The sequence below is a fragment of the Ptychodera flava genome, chromosome 6 (genome assembly GCF_041260155.1).
Source record: "Ptychodera flava strain L36383 chromosome 6, AS_Pfla_20210202, whole genome shotgun sequence".
Taxonomy (NCBI): Eukaryota; Metazoa; Hemichordata; class Enteropneusta; family Ptychoderidae; genus Ptychodera; species Ptychodera flava.
The window spans coordinates 22,181,390-22,203,471 of NC_091933.1; the positions used below are offsets into that span (position 1 = coordinate 22,181,390).

Genomic DNA, 22,082 nt, shown 5'->3' on the forward strand with positions numbered 1-22,082 from the left:
TCTATTCTGCTGTATTACACACATGTGAATATATAAACTTTATTTTTAGGGTTTTTCAAAACCTCTTATAAGACATGAAGTAATTCCAATAAATAATAATTTTGATAAAAGGTGACCTTTTGTCTGAGTAGGGTTTGAAGCTTCCTGTATGTGTTGGTGATGCAATAGGCCAATGATGTTTCCTCAATTGCAGAGAGGGATACATCAAACGGAAGCTAGGGTTCTCTGCACAGCCAATCAATTCAATTGGTAAGGCAGTAATGGAAAAACTGAGAAATAAAGCCAATAAACAAACACAGGGATTTTTAATGTGTCTGGTTTAATATCAGATGCTATTGTACCCATCAAACAGAGCATACCGGATGCACGCAACAAGATAATATATTTTCCTGCATCTACCTGCAATTTATATGTGTGTGTCTAGCATATGGGGAAATTTGTCATCCTCTAATGTTTTTTAATATATTCTACTACATGTACGTTTTAGGTACTGATATATATACTTCTAACATTTCATATGTATCATTCAAATAGTAATGCTGTCATATATTTAATTATTAAGGAATAGAAGAACATGATAGACGGCATAACCAAATAGAAAATAAGTCACGTGACATAAAGCAAATGATATTGCTATTTAGTCACCAGTATTTGATTGAGGGTTTGGTTAAGATCTTAAATCAAGTACACATGCTCCACCAAAAAGTTGCATGTAACAGCACTTCAGACTTGAACTTAACTTTGCCACTGTTGTGCATATGTGTTGGACGCAAATAGCTGCAAATGAAGACAGCTGCTGAATAGATGGTCAAATCCATATGCCTTTTTAAAAAAAAGTCCATCATCCAATGGGCGTTAGCCAAATTATAGGATGAGGTACGCATAACCCACTAACCCCAATGGAGTACTGAGGAGTAAAGAGCCTTGCTCAAGGGCACAACACCGTCCTAGAGTCTTGAACCCATCGTCCTCTGACAGTAAGTCCGATTACTCTTGACCTAAAGGGTATTGAACCAGTTCGAAAACTCACCATCCTCTGATAGTGAGTCCATTACCCTAACCACTGGTCCACGGTGCCTCCTACTTTGTACCTTTTGCCTGGCAATGATAACCTTTTTGTTCCTGAAACATTACATCAAAAATGTCAAAATACCTTGCACAGTGAAAAAATTGTCTGCTAATGTGCCCTATTTTACAAATGAATAACAATATATGTGCAGAATAGCAAAATTCCTTCTAAATATTATTTAAAAACCATCTCTGTCAATACTTGACTTTGCCATAGTGATGCTTGTGCATGATTTGGATTGGAAAAAATTATGACAAAATCAATGATGTTTGCCATCTGACAGTTCTGACTGAACTGAACCCCGACTCAGGCTGACACGCATGTAAATTAACCTAGGGATTGCAGATGTATTTGAAAACTACTGTACGGGATAGTGTTGTGAGCAGTGTTGTGAGCTGGCTTTTTGTGAGTTCCCTAAAATCTACATGTGGATAGCAGAGTCAATCACAATGACCACTGAAAAGTGCATTGGCTCAAAATTGAGAATATTCATAAAACATGATGAGTTCCAAGGGTTAGTACCGATTTAGCAGTGTTTCCTTCCACCTTCCGATTTTTATCTCATTTTTTCTGGACATAAGTGCACCGAGTCAAATATGGAGTTGACATTATGATCATGAAACCAAGTAACTGTAACAGATTAAAATGAATGATATGATGTGATATTCACAGGGTCAAAAGGCAGCTTTTCTGTGAGTATTCGCTTAACCCAAAATGAAATGAAGGACAGACATATCCATCTTTCAGTACAGCTTCCCCTTTATGCCTTATTTGAAGTTTATAAAGCATTGATGCTGACTGTGTGCTTACTTCCATTTATTTTCATTTGTGGCAAAAATTTGATTTCTTTTCATCTTTACAAAAAGAGATAACTCATCTGAACAACTTCCTGAAAGATTCTACTATATGATCCAGGAAGTCTATGTTTACTCAGCCAGATGATTATTTTATTGTTGCAGAAATTCCTTCCTCTGTCTTAACAATTACCGTACTATATACTGCCAGCTGAAACTTCAGCAGTGTGAAAACAACATACAACAGCTACCGGTACATGTACACGTGTTATCAGACATACACGTACATGTACATGTATGTTATGCAGTGGTTTATTATACAGTTAGTTTCAATGGCATTGGCAATCAAAATTCATCTCTATTTCAAGTATTTGGAGAAACACTGATTACAGCCATTGCAGTTACAGTTGGGAAACGTCTGCACAATGGATCTGTGAAAGATCAGGACTACATGTATAACACTGAGGGAGATACCAGTTAGTACTTGACGAAATGCCAGGTATGTATTACGGTTTGGTCTGAAACACCCTTTAATACTGAAATGAATTCCCCATTTCTGCTACATGTACGAGTGTACATATCTAAAGCAAAGGTCTCTATTTGTCGGTGCACCTTGTCATCTGAGATGTATTTTGATAACAAGTTACACCACTGAAATGGAGATGCAGTGATAAAGTACACGTATATATATTTAGCTCATTGGTTTATGCACATTTTGCATTCATTGCTTTCAGTAATATCATTTCTATGTTATCATTTATCTTTTCATAACTTTAGCTATGGAAGTATCTCACTCCCATTCACCTCCACATATAAAGTCGAGAGGGGTTATCTTGTCTCCTCACTCGTTATGTCAAATCATAGACCCTTTTTTTTAGGGTCTATGGTCAAATGAAAAAAAACATGTAAGAATGTCTTATTACAAGTACATGTATGCATACCACAGGCCAAAGTGCATTCCTAATTATTTTAATCCAATTAGTTTAACAGACACACAGCTGGGAGTCAATTGGTGTCAAGCCAATTCAGCTTTCATGCTAATTGCCAATATTGGAAATCAATGCATGGTGCATGCTGTGCTGCCTTGGGGCATCATGTTCATAGCCACAACTTCTACTGGTTACAACTGGGGGCCTTGGCACATGTACACTGTCCTACAATTAGATATATGATGATATAAAACAAATATTATTCAAATACAAATGATAGAAAACATGCTCTGACTATATATGAGTTGTATGTCCAATGTGATATTACTGTCATGCAGTTTGGTGATACAGGAAAAAATCTTGTGTTCTCAACAGCTTGCGAATACAAAGGGGTGACCTATTTACAATATATTGAATAATTTGCATATCCTTTCTTTGTGAAAATATATTCTTTTATATGCTTATCAACATATTAATAGGTTGTTCTAAAAACAGAGGCGTGGGCCACCCTCAAAATCCAACTGTAGAGAACCCTGCCAGTATTTAAATATGCTGAAGCAGGGTTTTACTTCAATCCTTTGAGGGCTAAAGTCAGTTTTTGTCACCTTTAGAAAATATACTCCGGTCAAATGGGTGGGGGGGGGGGGGGGATTTTGTCAAAATTTTTATAACGAACTGTAGCCAATGAAATGTGATGTCCATTTGGTCCAATATTATCAAAAAATTACAGTAAAAATTCATAAAAATGGGTAAAAATTTTGCACTAAAATTTTGGCAGGAGAAAATTATAGCAATCAAAGGGTTAACAGGGAATGATATCAGGAACTGAATAAAACCTTCAAGGGTTATTATTTGCTATGGTGTACCACTACTGTACCGTGTATCATCACAGTGGTTGTGGAGGAGCGGGTGATGAATGTTTGAACACTGTTAATAATAGCAAAGAAATACATGTAACCAACAATATAGAGCATTCGTGGTTTGCTGATATTAGTGGTGTTAATGTCTGATCAGTCCCAGCTGTCTTTCCATATGTACCTCGCAGGATACAGCTCGCATTGTACTTTCCTGTTTTCTATCCACATGTTGGGGGCGTTGTGGTCAAGTTGATGTTTTGCACTATTCTAATAGCGATGATCGCGATTTCGGGTTTGTTACTAAATATAGCTGCACGCGGGCGACTTTCGGACAAATATGCTGAAATTCGGACAAATTTTGTCGTTGTATCCGCGGCTGTTGTTACATCTTGTAGACTCAGTCATCAATTCATACGAATAAGTGTGACATTCTAACACTCGCAGGTTTTATTTTCGTCGTTTATGCGGAAATGCGGACAAATATTTATTTATGCATATTAATGAGAGAACAGTGACGTCATTTGCGATCAGCGCTATTGACATGACATTGTGCTAAAGAAATGGTTCATTGATGATTTAGCCGTGAGCATGTTGAGGGGATCGAATGCAAGTCGGCAAGAATTGAATGTCTGATGTTTATAGCAAAAAGCGGGATTTACATATTCCTCGAGCACAATAATATCGTAACTTGCAACTTTCAAGATTTTTTCACTGACCATTTAAAGTAGTTTTTCATCTTTCAACCACAGTCCTCTGGATAGATAGGACTGTGTTAACTGAGTGAGAGCTGGTAAGAAGCACCAATAAAGGGGGACCACAGCAAACTACCAGAGTTAGAAGACAATTCAAAATAGAACACTGAGCTATGCGGACTCATGACAAAGTTGGTATTTGAGATATTTTATGGGTAGACACGTATCAACTTCACTAGAGCGACAGAAAACATGTTACAACTCACCTGAGGTGAATCCTCCGCGGCCTCTTCAAGCGGTAATTTTTCTAACCCTGGCATATCTCCCGATCGAAATGTGCTATTATCGACCGAATTAAACGACCTTCTATCCTTGACGCCGAAGATCAGCAAATGAATCTCAACGGGCGATCAATTCCGAATGTTTTGTCGATATTTCTCAAGACTTCTCCACATATATGTGTACCTGCAATATTTTGCTCATATGCGCGAACACAGATGCGCGTAATATGACATCTCGTCTCGTCCTGAGTAGTCGGTACGTGTGGTTTGGCGAGATCTGACTGGCAGTTTCCATTCGGCAAGAGGGGAAGAACGTGAGAAGAAATATATATTTTACGAAAACGTAACAATACTAAACCAGAACAATTTAATGTGATCGGTCAGCGTTGTTTCTTTGCGCTACCAGTACAAGATATGACCAAGACGCATACATAATCCTGTTTTCGAATTTACGTTTATACAGCAATAGAATCGACCGGCCAAAGTTCAGATTGTGTTGGGGTCAAGGTTTATTCAAGTCAGCTGATCAATTGTTGTTGTAAATAGCATGTGCCACCTCTGTATTTATCCATATCCGGCCTTTGTTCACTATGTGGCCGTGTACAAAGTCATATGATCGAAAGTTGTTGACGCAGTATTCTTAAGTACGCAATATTGGAGACAAATAACATTGGCGTTCCTGCTCTTGAAGCTAGAAAAAAGAATATATTAATCCATTTCGTCGACAGGGACATCAGGTAAGATAGCGGATTTGACACCGCGATACTGTCGGTACCATCATATTTTATACATCCATGGTACCATTGGAAGTAGTCACGTTTAATTAATTCGTGTATACTGATTTGTTTCTGACTTAGAGATGTCCAAACAGCATTCGCGCCTTTCCCGAGACTCAGTATTTGAGTCCGAGAGATTGTAACATCAGTATAAGGTAGTAAGCACAGTTGCGAGTGTAGTGATACGTACCGGCCGCCGCGTACTATGCATAGAATAAGTGCCACTTATTCTATGCATAGTACGCGGCGGCCGGTACGTATCACTACACTCGCAACTGTGGTAGTAAGTGAATTGCAACGTCCACTTGTACAGATACATGAAAGCAATAGTAGCAACACAATCCTCCTGTGGAAATAGATTGTCTGTCTTAAATTAATCAAACAGAAATAAATGAATAAATTAATTAATTAATTAATTAATTAATTAATAAATATTAAAGATAAATAAATAAATTAAATATGGATCAAAAAGCAAGCTCTTCCATTCTACTGCTAATAGCTATCATAACTTAGGGATTGGTATTTATTATTGTGATCTTCTGCTACTGTATCCGTACATTGTAAAATATCTGCTTTGATATTGGTCATTCATTGCAGGTTATTTTCAGTCAAATGCTAAACCAACAAGGTTCCTCATACCTATGATATGTATTTTCACAAGAATGGAATAGGGCCGTGCACCAATTATCAACATCACTGACATAAGCACTTTGTCACTCTGGTACACATGTTTACTTTTGGGGGAGGTGCCGTTGACAGGTTCAAGTAATAAGCAACTGCAGATGTTTGGCACTTCAGCAAGAACTATAGCCATTAGGTCATACAGACAAGCAATAACAATGTTGAAATGTCATTTGGATCTGATTTCATCTCATTTCAGTTTGTTTACTTTTGTCATTTCTTTATCCTTTCATTACAACTTGTATGATTTACAATTACACAATGTATTTGTTCATTAGTGTATCATGGATTTTGGAGCAGTGGTACATGGTCATCTGCAAAACTGTCGTGATGGTACTTGTAAGTCACCATCACCCAGCTTCAAGGTCACATGGTCATTTTGATAAAATTTGTCACATAAAGTATGAACAGAAGCAATACAAAAGAGGAGATAGTGACCCATATGGTCGTAAAATTTCATGTCCATCCAATTATTGTTGTTCTTGACCTTAATGACAACTGTTTTTAATGGGTAACCTCAAGCTTTAAGAAACAGAACTACATGTATACATCAGGTTCAACAAATTTTGAGTTTTCAAACCAGAAAATTCCCTTGTTTCAAAGGATGCATCAGCAGCATCTTCACTTGCCAAGGTCTCTTGTCCAGGGCAGCTGGATGCTCCATGAAATCAGATACCAGTGGGAGACTGCATGTAGTCAAAGTAACAGACCCGTGTGAGCGGACGATGCAAAGGATATTGATGTGAAAAGTTTCATGAACAAGAAACACTTATAACATTATGGTTATAATTTTCATCAGAACAAAGCTGTTATGTAATTCTCAGTACTTTAAATATGATTATACTACCTAAGTGAGTCATAAAAGTCTTAGGCACTCAACCATATTTTCAACATGGATTTTTACAGGTGAAATTCATAAGATTATAGAAGTCAGACAATGTTCTAGGTTATATCTAAATCAATAGATGATTCGTCTCTAAAAGATACAGAACTTTTGCCAGGAAAACAACAGCAATTGCAATAAAAGTATTTATCAGCATACAATCCCAAACTCGTGGTATGTATGGGTGGTAAGAAGTCAACTTTTTACGCACAATGCATTTCAGTTTCATGCAGTTTGACCCCTACAGACAAGACAAAAGCTATTTAAGGAAGTGAGAATTCAACGTTGGGTATTGTGAAGTACCACAAAGGGTTTTATTTATAAACGTCAGTACTGGCATATGCAGTCAAAACTTGTGTTTCTACCATAGTGTGAATAGAACGGCCATATTGAAGTGTCCTTTTATGATGTGGCGCAATATGGCTTACATAGAAGAACAGTTAATAAATGATGTACAGCCAGTTTTTAAAATTGAAACCTCAGAGAAAGATTTATATATTGCACTGATACCACATGGGCAAATTATCATTAAGGTTTGAAAACAAGTTTCTCAGATGCAAATCAGTCACATTTTGCCACTACTCTTCTTAGGGACGATTCAGAATTTACTTCCAGGGGGGGGGGGTGGAGGATTTTCAGGGGGGGCCACCCATTTTTCCCAAGAAAATTTAGGGGGGGGGGCCAGACAAAAATACCACAATCTTTTAGGGGGGGCCAGGGAAAAAAAACATCAATTCAATATTTGCCCAGAATTTCTGATCTCTACAAAAGAGAACCATAGACGCTACCTGGGTGACAGATAAACTCAACATGTTTAGTTAAACTCCTTTAGCTGCCAAATTCGGTAATATTCACATTGGTTTGTTTTATGCATCTACTGCAGTATCTTGTTCTCCTCCCTGAAGCGTTATGAAATGTCCAGTATTTAGCATGTCAATACAAACCATACAGTGAACAGTCAGGGTTGTTTTTGTTGAAAAGAGATCTCAGATCAAGTCCACACTAGAATTCATTTATCAACAATAACAATGGTCATTTATGTTCACACTGGTATTTTGCTAAATACAGCATTGGGTGTTCTATGTAGTGATAGAATAACAACAAATGCTGATACACAGAGATGAACATTGAACAAATGCTAAAAATTACAGCAAATGTCTTTTTAAGGTTGGGTTTACCTTGTAGCTTGTAAAGCAGTTGAAAGTTGCATGATAAAGAAGTGTTAATTTATGCAAATGTATGCAAATCACCGATTTCTTGGCTTCTTTTTCCTCCCAATTTCAAAATTTCCAAAGAATTTAACTCCACTCCGGCTGGGTCAATTTTCTGAAATTTCACATTATGTTTTTTAAATGCTATATAAAACAACTATCAATTGGTTTTGTTTGGCAATAAAGCTCTTACATTTTTAATAAGAGGCATTTTGAATAAGAGGCATTTATTTTTGCTGATCATGATTTTAATCAATTATTAGAGTGTCGGTCTTTAAACCCCTACAATTTTAAAATGAGGATGGATAATGCCAAATAAAATTTTTTTTTTTTCTACATGAATACTCTCCTTTCAAGTGAAATATTACATTTCAGAAAATACTGTCTAGTTTTTGACTTAAATTAATTTTATCATTAATACAAAAATTGAGGTTTTTTACCCCAAATATACACCCACTTCATCCTTTGAGTAAACTACTGCTACTGCTACTCTTCTTTTCTGCTCCTTTTTTCTATGTTTCATTCTCATCAATTTTACCCTTTCTAAATTTTTTAAATGTTCTACATAACTTTTTACAGTGCTTACATCTACTATAAACTTTTTGAAAATAAATTTATGGCCGTCTCATCTTCAAGGTGCTTTTCAGCGAATAGTTTTTCAATGTTGAAAATAAAAATATTATGTATTACTGTCAAAAATATATGGTGAAAAATTTACAAAAGGGTTGATTTTCCAATAACAATCCTGTATGTGCATCCAGAAGATCATGTGGCACTGCACCAATGCTATGGTGTCGGATTGTTGAAATATTGTGTACACAAGAAATTTGCTGTAGTCCAAGAAGTGATCTCAGTGTGTATGAGGCTAGGAGAAATGTGGATAGGCTTACACATTGTGTATTGATGCTAATACTTTTGTGTCCCATTCATTCTGATATGTATAATCAAAGATTTCACAGTGATGGAAAAAAAACCCAAATTAACATGTATTGTTTCGTGTCATCTGAAAACATGCGCATCATGACTATTTTAAAATTAAAGTTTGTTAAAAAAATTTGAAATATGAATGCTCTGTCAATTTGAAAAATACTGCTGACAAAATGTGAATTTTGACTTACACAGGGTTGTCTGCATTTTAATATAACATTGGATTGTGAATGGAATGAGCAGAATAACATGTGAATTCATGTTTTGGATAAGGTGTTTTGTCCAAGAAATGTTCTAAAATATTCCTCAGCATTGTTGCTTTCAGTGGCAGCTACTTGGTTTTATGACAACGAAATTAGAAAAAAAGAGAAAATTAAAAACAAGTTGGCTTTCACCAATTTTAATTCCTAATGTTTAAAACTTTCACGGTGAGTCTGCAAATATTCAGCATCATCAAATGAAAATGTATGCTGAACGTGTGCATGTACATGTACATCTCACTTTCCAGAAATATCTGGATATCTGCAAATGATGTACCATTAAACTTCAAGATATAAAGATCACTTTGCCAATTATCTGCTCCTCTGATTTTCTGTTCACCATTTCTAACTGACATCTTTGCTTGTCTTTGTGTGCATCATATGTATCAGTGAGACATAACAAAAAAGTATTAATATTTAGTAATTAATTTTTCTTCAGAAATTTACAACCAGATATGTTATTGCTACCCTTTCCAAAAGTGTGCCACTTGCAGTCCCTGCAAATCATTCTTTTTATAGTCACATAACCCTGAAATGATTTGTTATATCATCGATTAATGTCCACTACAGTTCCTGCAACTTGTTAGACTGGATATGTCTATAATGTATAAGCATGCATGTATATATTAGGGGGGGGGCCATGGAAAAAAACAGGAAGATGAGGGGGGGGCCATAGATTTTTTCTATAATTTACTAGGGGGGCCATGGAAAAAAATCACCGAGAAAATAGAAAATCCTCCACCCTCCCCCTGGAAGTAAATTCTGAATCGTCCCTTATATGTAATATATTCAATATTGACCTAATCTGATTTTGACCTACGGCCAGTGCAATTTTGTCAATGAGTCATTTTGAAGGTAGTGGAAATTGTTTCAGTTTTCCTGCCACCAATGAAGTAAGAGTTAATAAACTTAAAGGCGAAGTTACAGGACCGTGGGCGCACAATAGGGGGATTATATATAGGGGGTTACTGATGACACTGCCATTTGCTTACACTGGGCGGGAGTTTTTGATTCTTATAGCATTGCTTTGACCATGATAAATTTGATTAAAATCATGATCTGCACTTTCGTAACATATGCAAAGAGGGGTCAAATGGTCGTACAGGGAACACATTTTGAAACGTATGTGTTCTCCAACAAAAAACGGAACATTTTCAGTTTATTTTCAACACTCAAGTTTAGTCGCTATACATGTATTCACACACATCATATGCAGTGTGCGAAATTAACGTCGGTCCGACGGTCCGAGACCGACAGATTTCTCGTCGGGCCGAAAGTTTTTAGCAACATGTCGGTCCTTATGACCGACTGGAATTTGGAATAAATGATGATAATTTCTCCATCAATACCTGTAACAGACGCAGATGATTGACTGAATCATGTGATTCAGACTTGAATGTCATGCACCTATCAATGTTTTCCACCATGGGAGTGCGGGGCAACAGGGGATATTGATCGCACTTCGTGTCCTGGTAGTGGGGAATTCGATCTCTATGGTACGCCAGACCGGGGGGGGGGGGGGGGGGTTGACAATGTCGCAACAAAGTAATTTTTGTCTTGCGACTTTTTACATTTACGAAGAGTCTAATCCCTCCGATCGACGCGCATAGCACGGTGCAGCTGATTACATTCAGATCAGTATGAATTACGTCCATGCATGCAGATTCTAGCAATGGAATGCATTGATTTTGGTGCAACAATGTGACACAATATTATAATAATACTCGTCTAGTGAGTGTAAGCCTGGTAATGTTAGCATATCTGTGTCATATGATAACAACACCCAGAATCACTTCACTAGTTCCACACTTTACATGTAAGCAGGGAAGTGTTTGGAATTTTAATACATGTACACAAATGTACATAATACAGCCCTTCATTTTATCAAACTGACTCCGTTTTCTTTGCTTTGATTTTCCATTAAAGCGTTCAAAACATCAGCGGTTCATAGAAGAGTTTAAGACAAAAACCTACTACGAGAACAGTGCTGTTGACTAAAATAAACATATTAGGTTTTGAACATGGAGGTATTGTTTTACCTCCATGGTTTTGAACTACGCCCAATACAAGGATAAGATGTTACACGACAGCCTAAGTGTGCTACCTGCAGTCGACAGGCAAGTTCACGTTTCGCTGCGTTTGTTTGTGGACCACTAGAACATCTTGCTTTTGCTCGTTGGTCTTCAACCAAAGTTCACAAGGCCGACTGTTACCACGATATATCGTGATAACAAGTGTACATTTTATAAAACAGAGCGGCCTTATCATTAACAGTTTTGTTGAGTTGCACGATCCGTCGTGTATACTCTCAGAGGCCGAGAGTAGGGCTTCAAATTGTTTCGATGTATACCGTTTTACGACAGGCAGGAAAAACTCACCGTCATCCTGGACTGTATAGGCCTAAATGTCGCAAAAATTAAGTCTTTTAAGATTTTACGGTATCATTTACTGATCGTGTAGCGATGGTTTTCAGCAGTATCGAGTGTCTGTCAAACTTTTCAGAGTCATTTTATAACTTTAGCTTTCAAAGGGCGATGAGACCCAGCAATCACTCAGGCAAACAGTTTGATCAGAAAATATGTGCCATTCATGTTGTCTGCAATTTTTATAACTGAGAAAAAGTTGCGATACTTGTCCTTTTAATTAAAAGTATAACTTCATCTGTTTCTTCATGAATGCAACAGAGGTCATATTTAAGCATATTTATTGAAAAATTTTGAAAGTAATCCATACGTCATATCAAAATACATACCAGGTATTTTCTCCCTTCTGTTTTACGTTACAACATAGAGAAACATATATAGAGTGGCAACGGGTATTGTTTAAGGCGTGAAGTGGTTATGTAACCCATCCATGTTCGCCTCGCCTCAGGTTGCTCTCGCCTCTCTTTTCCAAAGAGTGCCGACCATGAATTTGGTAATTTTTGGATTTTCGCCAATTGTTAAGCGAAAGTATGTTCGGCAAAGTTTATGTTGTTGTTGTCGTGTGGTGCTGAGCAGCATTGACGTGCTGGCGAAAACGGGAGTGTTTTGAGCTTCAGGAAATAAGTTTTAACCGTTTTAAAAATTCCTCTCATATTTTTTTGAATATATAATGAGTGTGTTTGAACCAAATTTGAAAGTCTTTTATCGATACTGTCTGGTTTTACTCAATGGTTTACGGTCAATCATACCCTCTTTTGCACGTGCGCCAAGGAAGGACATGTTTATGAAACTGCTGGCGTGTTATGTTTGATTGGCGTGAAGCAGTGTTTCTGGCCTGAGAGCTCACAAAGTAACTATGGTTGCTACGCGACTGACAGTACGATGCCATCGTCGTATTTTTTTGCATAATCTCGTGTAATTATCAACCACAAACAAGCTTCCAAAAAGTTTAACACCTTTGAGCTCATTTTAATATGAAAAGCCATAGTCTACCGAGACGACCATGGAACAAAAGGCATGCAAGTGTTTGCGACTCTGTCTATGTTAATTACTCTGTCGTTACAATAAAAAAGTCGTAGTGATCAATGTTTGCATAAAATTAATTCATACACTCCCCTTACTCATGACTGTTTTCAGGGTACTAAGTTATTCACTCACTCTTCTACCACCTGCGTTGGCTTATTTCAGAAGTGATTTTCAGCGCGCCAACCATTTTCAAATCACAATATCACATGGCGTGGTGTAGTGTAAAATTGTACTCAGCAATGCAGAGAACAACAATCCCCATAGAAAGTCATGACAGACAAACTTTTTCTCGCTTTCATCATCCACATGTAGCCAGTTCATGAACCTGTATTCCCCGGCCCTGTTAGTCCCATAGTCCCCCCCCCCCCCCCCCCCCCCCCCCGGTGGAAAACATTGATAAATGTGTGCGCATGACAGCTCCTGTCAGATTCCAGATCATGTAGATGAATATTTCATGATCATTTACTTACACTATTCTGCAATCTATGTGAACAATAGTCTTTTATAGTGAATAGGCCTACTTGCTGACTCTATTGATAAAAGGACATGAAAAATTAAATATTACAACATTCAAAAGCATAGTATTGGTGGAGAAGTTGACTTTAATGGTCGTTAACAACTGCCTTAATTGAGGACCAGCAGTTTTCTGTAAGGACCTAAAGCTTTGGCTTGGTGTAGGTCCTTATGACCTGAAGCTCTTTTCTCTTAATTTCGCACCACTGATCATATGCAAGATTAAATTGACAATGAACGCCTGAAACATGGCAAAATTATGGATTCTGGAACAAAACGCGGCAATGTCCGATCTGTAGCGCTGTTTTACATTTGCATAGATTTACGGGGAATTCCTGTTTATTTGCTACCACCAATGCACACACCGTTTATGCTGTACAACTGTATATGATATATCATTTGCAGGATTTGCAAAGACCCACAGGTGTTTGTAAAGGTCAACATTGGCATTAAGACCAAAGTCACTGCAAAGAATGGCAACAGATAAGGTGACGTCAAGGCTTCCAGAATTTCTGGAGAAGATCGAGAGGGAATTGGACAGGGCCATGGAATTCTGGTTGACGCATTCTCATGATGAAGAAAATGGGTAAGGCACTGTGCAAAGTTTTATACAATACAGATTTAAAAATTGCCCATAGCAAGGACTAATGATTTAAAACAAAAACATTACCGTTATGTTTGAATATGAAAATTAGTCTGTATAAAAAAGAAAAAAATAGTATGCAATGATTGAATAACTGAAGGACCAATTTGTCTATACCAGATTCCTGCTTTAAGCAGCATTCATACATGAAATCATGTAGATTTTTGTTACATGTATGCAACGTGTATAAGAAACAGATGGTGGTATCAGTGGAGAAGGGAAACAGCTGTACTGGCAAACCTTTTCAGTATCAGCTATACTGATATCATTTTTGAGTAAATCTACTTGTATTCTCTGAACTATAAGATGAATCAAGGTGATCAGTAAAGGAATTTTAATACGCATAATTTTGATATTTTATTCAAGATTATTTTCTTGAAATATGTGTAACTGGTTGATTAATTAGGCTATACGGTAGAATCACTTGATTCTACCGCAATGAAAATCTTACATAATAGTCAGCCATATTATTATTAATATTTTATTTCACATACTATAGGCCACTGGCCCATAAGTATACATATCACAAAATATAATTACATCTCTGAAGACGCTGTAAATAGAATTCATTTCAGTTACACAGAACTTGTTACATTTGGAATTGCACTAGAACATTTCTTTGAGGTGTAAAATATAACTTTTGATAGACTACGTATAATAGACACATTTTCAGATTGCAATCATTTTACAAATTTAACTGTTGAAGGTGGAGTATAGAAATGTCTTTATAAATACTTAGCTCTCAAATCTGTATAAAATGAACATATCAAGCAAAAGTGAAATTCATCTTCAACCTGGTTTATATCACAATAAAGACAGATTCTATCAGCCATATGGCCTACATCAGGTCAAATCTGTATTCATATCATATTCTGATACAGTCTATAGATGTCACCATCAATTCTGTGCAAACTTTTAACGTCATTTTGAAATGAAAATAAATATTTTTCCCCTGTAGGGGTTACTTTACATGTCTTGGTCGGGATGGCAAAGTCTATGATGATCTCAAGTATGGCTGGCTTCAAGGGAGACAGGTAAGCTTTCAATGTTTTATGTTTGTTAGCTACATATAGGACTTCTCTTATACCTTGGTTTTGGCTGATCACAATTACATGTACTAAAGCATTACCAAGGGTATACATATTTGCTCCTCAGAAAGTCTTCCAATTTCTAATCTTTTATCTGAAAAGTCCCAGAGAAAATGTCTAGCCCGAAATATGACTCGAGAATTCCACACATCTATGGCTAAAAATTCTTTGAAATTGCCGTAAATCACCCAAAAATACTCCTGAAATATGGCAACACCTCCTGGAAAGTTCTTTGATTTCAAATCAGTGTAAGAGACCCTGGTACTTTACATAAAAGTCAACCTGGCAAAGATAGACCTGTTTGATTGAATTTATTTTGGCCTGATGTTTTCTCTCAAAGACTTGCACTAATTGGAAATGCAAAACCTGTAACTGCTACTTTATGCCAAATTCAATGTCTTTCAGGTATGGATGTACAGCAAACTCTACAATGAAGTGGAAAGATTCCACAGGGCAGATATTCTCGAAGCAGCCGTGAAAGGTTAGTGCATGGAAATTTCATGAAAATTCAGAATTGTACGGAATATGTCAAGTGTGTCACGCCAAACAGGACGACTTCGTACAACAATGTGCTGAAGTAAATGTTGATATTTAAACTCACACAGTGCAAGACACTGAGTGAAAAAGTTGTATTAGCTTGAGGTCAATTAAATATTAATTTTAGTGAAATTAAATTTTTACTAATTGCATGTTTTAATTAATACAAACCAAGATTTAAATTTATGCAAATTATGTTAATGAGCGTTGCTTAGTACTAAAATTTTATGCAAATCATTCATTTCAATGAATATTCATTTATCTTGCATCTTGCAAATGTATGTAAACAGAATCATCATTCCTTGACAATTCCATCAGGACTTACATCTAACTGAGTAGATTAATTTGTCAGGAAGGTATATGAACTATCTGGAAGTAAAAAGATGCTTTCACAGATAAATTTTGGCCGCTTTTATTACATAGTAAACAAGAGGCTCATTGAGGCACTCAAATGAGAAGATAATAACAAAAATTTGTCTTAACTAGGTGCTGAATTTCTCATGAAAAACTTGAGGGACCCAGAGACAATGAAATGCTACTTTCTAGTGACCAAAGAAGGCAAGCCAATCAAAATCCAGCGAACGATATTTGCTGAGTGTTTCTACATGCTGGCCATGTCAGAGGTTGCCAGGGCAACAAAAGACTTGAAATATAAGGTGAGGGATTGTGATTGTGATAATCATGCAAAATCATTCACGTCATAAAACGTGATGTGCTGTGTGTTGTTTGCTGAGTGAAGGGTGAGAAAAAAAAAATTATGGAAAATTTACCAACATTTGACATTCCAAAAACCTGCTATGCCTGTGTTATCAATATGAGGAAAAATTAAGTTTGATTTTCACAAGAGCAAGGTAGTGAAAACGTACTCCACAAACTTAACCCTTTCACCACCATGTTTTGTCCCAAATCCATTGTTTTCTATGGCAAAGTTGGACCTGTATACAGGGAACTGGGGGTGAAAGGGTTAAAAAATGAGTCCACGCAAGTAACATGCCTAATTACCTTATCTGTGTCCTCCAATGCTGAGATTGTTTTACTTTTTTCCCCTTCAGGAGGAAGCTGTTAAGATGTTACGGAAAATCCAGTACTGGGTGCAGACTGATGATACGGAACTTGGCCGACCGAAGCTGTCAGGAATGACTCCAGTGAACGGCTTGGCCATCCCAATGATGCTATTGGTTCTTGTCGATGAGTTGAGCCATGATGATATTTCATTGGCTGCCGAGTTCAGAGAGTTACAAGAGTGGACTGTGGAACAAGCTCTTCAACATATACAGGTATACAAAATGGTATATTTACAACACTATCACATCCAGTCAGGTATTGTTTCCATGTTTGTGGTGAAACTTTTATCATTTATTCTTCATTTTAAGTCAGCTCTCTCCAAGATTTAGCACAATACTTTATCCATGTACTGAAATTATGATGTACATGTACCTATATTTTTCAAATTTTGTTGTGATATGGCAGTTCCTTCTATGTTCTTTAAAAGTTAAGTATAAAGTTTGTTTGATTCCTTTTCAAGGGCCTTTTCAGTGCCTAATCCACACTCATCGCAATACCGTATGTGTTATCCATATTCCCCAATGGAATGTCAGTGATGATTCACAATTTTTGTTCCTGTGAAACTTATCGAAGATTCCCTATTGATGCCCTTGTGACTGAGTTCCTTTAATTCTGTTCAATGTCATTTCAACTCAACTTTCCTGACCTTGATCTTCACAATTACAGAGAGATGGAACGGTGATTTTAGAAAGTGTGTCGGTGGAGGGTAAAGAACTACCAGGGTGTCAGGGAAGACACATGAATCCAGGTGAGAGAAAAGTTCCATTATTTAATATTTATACAGAAAATCATTCAAAGAGTGTCAGTGTTTGATACCAGTACTTGAATAAGATAGTACCATTAATGTAGTTGTGTGTGTGTTCAGGTAGCCTGGTTACTCTGTTTGATGTCTAAGTCTGATAAAAATCTGACACACATTTTATCTACACAAACATTCTCTATCATTGCTCTGTGTATATTACAAAGTTGCTCCCAAAATTTGCTTGGCACAGTTGTCTTTGTTTACAATATGTAAAATTGTATATTTATAAACTAATAAACAAAAGAATCTGTAAAAAAATCCTTTGTATTGATACTAACAAGAGAAGGTAGTTTTAACAAGAACTGATGCAGGAATAACAGTGGACGTACAGAATAAATTACCGACTGATTTCACACCAATATTTTGATATTATATTCAGATGGATTTTACCGGCTGTTCCATTTTTCTATGCAAAACTTTAGGACACGCAATCGAAGCAGGCTGGTTCCTGCTTGATTACGCAGTGAAGAACAACAGACCAGAGCTGAAAGACACTGCTATACAGAAATTCATAGTGAATCCGTTCAAGACAGGCTGGGATGAGAAACATGGCGGAATCTTGTACTTCCTTGATGTGGACGGCCTGTCCCCGACACAGCTGGAGTGGAATATGAAACTGTGGTGGCCACATAACGAGGCCCTCATCGCATTCCTCATGGCTTACAAGGAAACCGGTGATGTGACCTACTTGGAGTATTTCGCACAAGTGTTCGATTACTGCTTTCAGCATGTGAGTCAAATTTGAATTGGAGATCTCAATTTTGTTTCAATCTCACAACAGGGGTCAAAGGTCTGAAATTTCTAATCTGACAACAAGAATTTGATGGCCTTCAGAGTTTTAGTATTCTGCACAGAGCTACTGATTTAATTCAATTTTGAATGTGATTAACAGGTCTAGGAGGTCCAAATTCAATTCTTAAAACAGCAAACAAATGCATTTCCCCACTCTCATATATGTAAATTCATTTTAATTTGATTTAGACTTTACCAGACTGAGAAATAGGGTTTAGTGGATAAGGACATTGAGAAAAGAAAAGTGTTACAAGATGCAAAGATTCAGTGATTGCGTTTGTTTTGTATGTGAAATTACAGTTCACAGATGACAAGTATGGTGAATGGTATGGCTACCTCAGTCAACAAGGTGAAGTTACTCAGGATTTCAAAGGTGGTCCGTTCAAAGGTGAGCTTTCTTATTCAACAAACTGTGGCACTTGTACTGGTGAGCTATATGCTGAGCAACTCCAAGCCTCACTTTTGCCAATACATATCGGTATCATGCTCTCTAATAAGTGAAAAATAAGAAAGTTGGCTCCTTGTAGGCCTGATAAAATCCTTCCCCTACATGAAAATTCATAAGCCTGGAGGTGCGAGTATGGTGACAGTTATATGATATGCTACCAAATTCAAACAAAACTTGCAGTTGATCTAGTTGAAGAAGAGAATCAATATGGATTCACTAGGAATGGTTTTGTCACAATATAGTGTCATTGTATTCATCTCTGGGTCAAGGAAATCCCGAGTGATTTGCTGGCTATTGATAGCACCAGATTTCAAAACCTGTTGGCTTAATTGTTCTGGCACATTTTCGAAATATTGGATTTCACACAAGGCCACATTACAATCAGCATAGTCCTAGGGAGGTCAATTCAGATGCATTTATCAGGAAAAGAGCCCCTAAGATGATTGGATCACTGCATAGGACAATAAGGAATACTGGGTCCACTACTCTTCAGATATCCCATGATCCACTGTATAATAAACACCACTGCAAATCTCACCCAGTAAGAGTAGATAGTGGATCTGATGTTATTGGTACAAACTGATTCAGAAAAAACTTCGGGTGAAAAGCACCATCCTTCTCTGTCACTTTTACAGGCTGCTTCCATGTCCCAAGGTCTTTATTCATGTGTGAGAAGATGTTGAAGGAGATGTTGAAGACGCAGCAGAATGGTGTAGTCAACCATTGATATAAGTGGATGGTGTAATAGGAAAGTACTGGATTGACAGGGATGAAAGACGTTGATAATTTGCAGAGAGTGCATGCAACTTCCAAATGATCCCAAAAATGGTCTGTGTGTCAAAAGCGTTGGCTGACAGTTCAGACCTTCCAACCAGTAGAGAATATACCTGAACCCAGTCATTCTGGATCAGCTTATATCTACAAATTAGGGGTGAAATGATTAAAGTGCGGTCATTGATAATAGTTACTCTGTATTCGCATTGACAGAAGTTAGTGTAGCTGTACCTCATATGTTCAACTTACACTCTTTGGAACCTAGACATTCAGATAAATTTATGCACATTTACGAAAAAAAGCATCACCAATATTAATACAGGGTGAAAGAAAGTTTTGCTTCTTTCAGAACATATATTACTCATCCTCTAAAAAATCCTTGAAAATGTACTTTTACCAAATATGATACATGTGATTTTTATTAGTACCCTTGCATTTGTGTGTATACCATATCGTGGTAAATATGTAAAAGTGTATATATACAATCCCGTCCCAGATTTACTCATGACAAGTGTAAATGCTATGTTTGTGAATGATATTTACTCAAGGGTGTTACAATAATAATACAGTTTTAAAGTCAACAATGCATAGTATTTCTAGCAGTTATATTTACCCTAAAAGTTCTCAGGGCAGAGACTTCATCCTTGTGTTGTTTTTGGTGTCATATTTTTTCTGTTACGTCAGTGTGAGGGGAAAAAATTACTACCAGTACTTTGAAAGACAATGTCAGTACCAGTAACCTTTTTAATGATAATGTATGTCGCATTGGGAGTGGGGTGTCACATGAAATGGATGAGTGTAATAAAAAGTTATAGAATATTTATTCAATTGGCCAATGTGTCAGATTTCAAATAGTGTTCCTATGTAGATCCTGGAGCTGGGCTCTGCAGTTCTAGAGTATTAGTGTCATAATCTACTTTACATATGTGACTTCCCTTTACCAATGTATGAAACTGTGATACCAATCCTTGCCATTTCCTTTTATTCTTTAATTACAGAAAGCATTTCAGACAACCTGTTTTTACTTGACTGTTGTTAAGGAAAATATTATATATAACAGCATTACTATGGTTGGTCACAATTTTATCCTTTGTAATTAATGTGATATGCTTTTGAATTAGTACATTTTCAAATTATTATTCTGTCTTCGTAAACAAGATAGTATATTTAATAAATTTCTGCTGATCAAAAAGTGCATCATCTATAGTAAGGAAAGTTTTTAATTTGTGATCTTTAAACTTGCCCGTACTTTAGACTGATGGAGGGTCTTTTCTCATAGAGAAATACTGTATTAGCCCAGTGCAATATTTTACCCGTGAACAAGCTGTGAACAGATAGGGCCATTTATGCCGTGATGGTTTGATTTAAAATATATGGTTGAGTCCATTAATAGACTGTAAATTTTGTTCTGATTTCTAGTATTTTTGTTCTGTCTCAAACTGTAAAGCGCATGTTATTGTTGACAACTCCTAAAATGGTGTCAAATCACACAGGACTGTTTCTGTCAATGAAGCTTTTTATGACTGTGTGAACACCCAATGTTGATTCACACTGAGTTTGGCCTAGAATTCACTGGTCCACAACATTGTGTTTGCAAGGCAAATTCACAACTACTGTAAAGAATCACTTTTAAAAGAAGATTCAGGGAGAAGAAGATGAGGAAAATCTATTGGTTTTCCTGAACAAAAATTATGAAAACTTATCAAAAGTTAGAGCAATTGTCCTACGAAGCAATGTGTCTATTGGTTCAAGACAACTCAACTAAAAGGGGAGTTATAAAAGGTCATTGCAAATGAAGACATTGCCTCTTTCTTATCAAAGTCACAATTATATCGATTTTAATATTATGCTGTGTACTACTTTTGGGCAAATAAATGATGATCAGAATAAAGTTCCAGCAGAGATAAATGATGTATGCTGTGTTCCCCCACCCTCTCTCTCTCTCTCTCTCTCTCTCTCTCTCTCTCTCTCTGCATATGGTGAACGTATATTTCGGATAGCTTGGAAGTACTGCTGTTGTACCAATGAACATTAAGATGTTATCACGAAACAATGTCCGACTTGCAGTACTCCTGTAAATGTAATTCATGGCAGGACCAGCATTTAGAATGCCTTGGCTGGGTAACTAGTTTGGATGTAGCACTTATTATCTGTTTAAACCATGATGCGCCTAGACTTTCGTTCCACCAGTGGATAACATTCCGTCCTGCTATTTACTGTTTATATTCAGCTACCTCATTAGAGTGGCACAAGGGATACAAACGTGATTATAAAATTCGGAACCTATGGAAGATGGATTTGATTTCGTGTGGGATGGGTGAAGTAGGCAAAAACAAACGGGCACCAGATATTTCACGCTGGTGGCGTTGCACATTTAACGAAAGACCGTGCATGTCAAAGTTACTGGACAATCACACGAAATTTCATTATTATCGATAAATAGACGGTAAACTGTACAGACACCATACTTACGGTCATTTTGCCTTTGTCTACACAGGTTTACGTAACGGAGGTAATATTTTGGGCGGTCGGGGGTCCAAAAGTTTTGACCCTACGTTGTCGGTGCAGGTATCGGACAATCATGTAAGCTTAATATTCGGATGGTAGATCT

General features: G+C 36.9%; 2 protein-coding genes across 3 annotated transcripts in view; one reads left to right on the forward strand and one right to left on the reverse strand.

Annotated features, from left to right (window-relative positions):
• The window catches only part of LOC139135172 (DCC-interacting protein 13-alpha-like), a 37,884-nt gene extending 33,034 nt beyond the window's left edge, over positions 1-4,850 (reverse strand). For both annotated transcript variants that reach the window (XM_070702438.1, XM_070702437.1), the window contains exon 1: positions 4,608-4,850. In XM_070702438.1, the coding sequence (XP_070558539.1) occupies positions 4,608-4,661 (54 nt within the window). In that variant the 5' untranslated portion in view covers positions 4,662-4,850. The remainder of the gene's footprint in view (positions 1-4,607) is intronic.
• A 287-nt stretch (positions 4,851-5,137) lies between these two features.
• Positions 5,138-21,379, forward strand: LOC139135174 (N-acylglucosamine 2-epimerase-like). The gene is made up of 10 exons (XM_070702440.1): positions 5,138-5,359; positions 13,728-13,908; positions 14,924-14,999; positions 15,459-15,534; positions 16,077-16,246; positions 16,643-16,867; positions 17,322-17,403; positions 17,880-18,187; positions 18,550-18,637; positions 19,333-21,379. The coding sequence occupies exons 2-10, from the start codon at positions 13,796-13,798 to the stop codon at positions 19,422-19,424; spliced, it is 1,230 nt and encodes a 409-aa protein (XP_070558541.1). The 5' UTR covers positions 5,138-5,359; positions 13,728-13,795; the 3' UTR covers positions 19,425-21,379.
• Positions 21,380-22,082: the final 703 nt, after the last annotated feature.

What these genes read in the sequence shown, in the direction of transcription:
- LOC139135174 (XM_070702440.1), top strand. Translation starts at nt 13,796, where the DNA reads ATGGCAACAGATAAGGTGACGTCAAGGCTTCCAGAATTTCTGGAGAAG. An exon ending in TCTCATGATGAAGAAAATGG is followed by an intron (nt 13,909 to 14,923) that starts GTAAGGCACTGT and finishes TTTCCCCTGTAG; the next exon opens with GGGTTACTTTACATGTCTTG. An exon ending in CAAAAGACTTGAAATATAAG is followed by an intron (nt 16,247 to 16,642) that starts GTGAGGGATTGT and finishes TTTCCCCTTCAG; the next exon opens with GAGGAAGCTGTTAAGATGTT.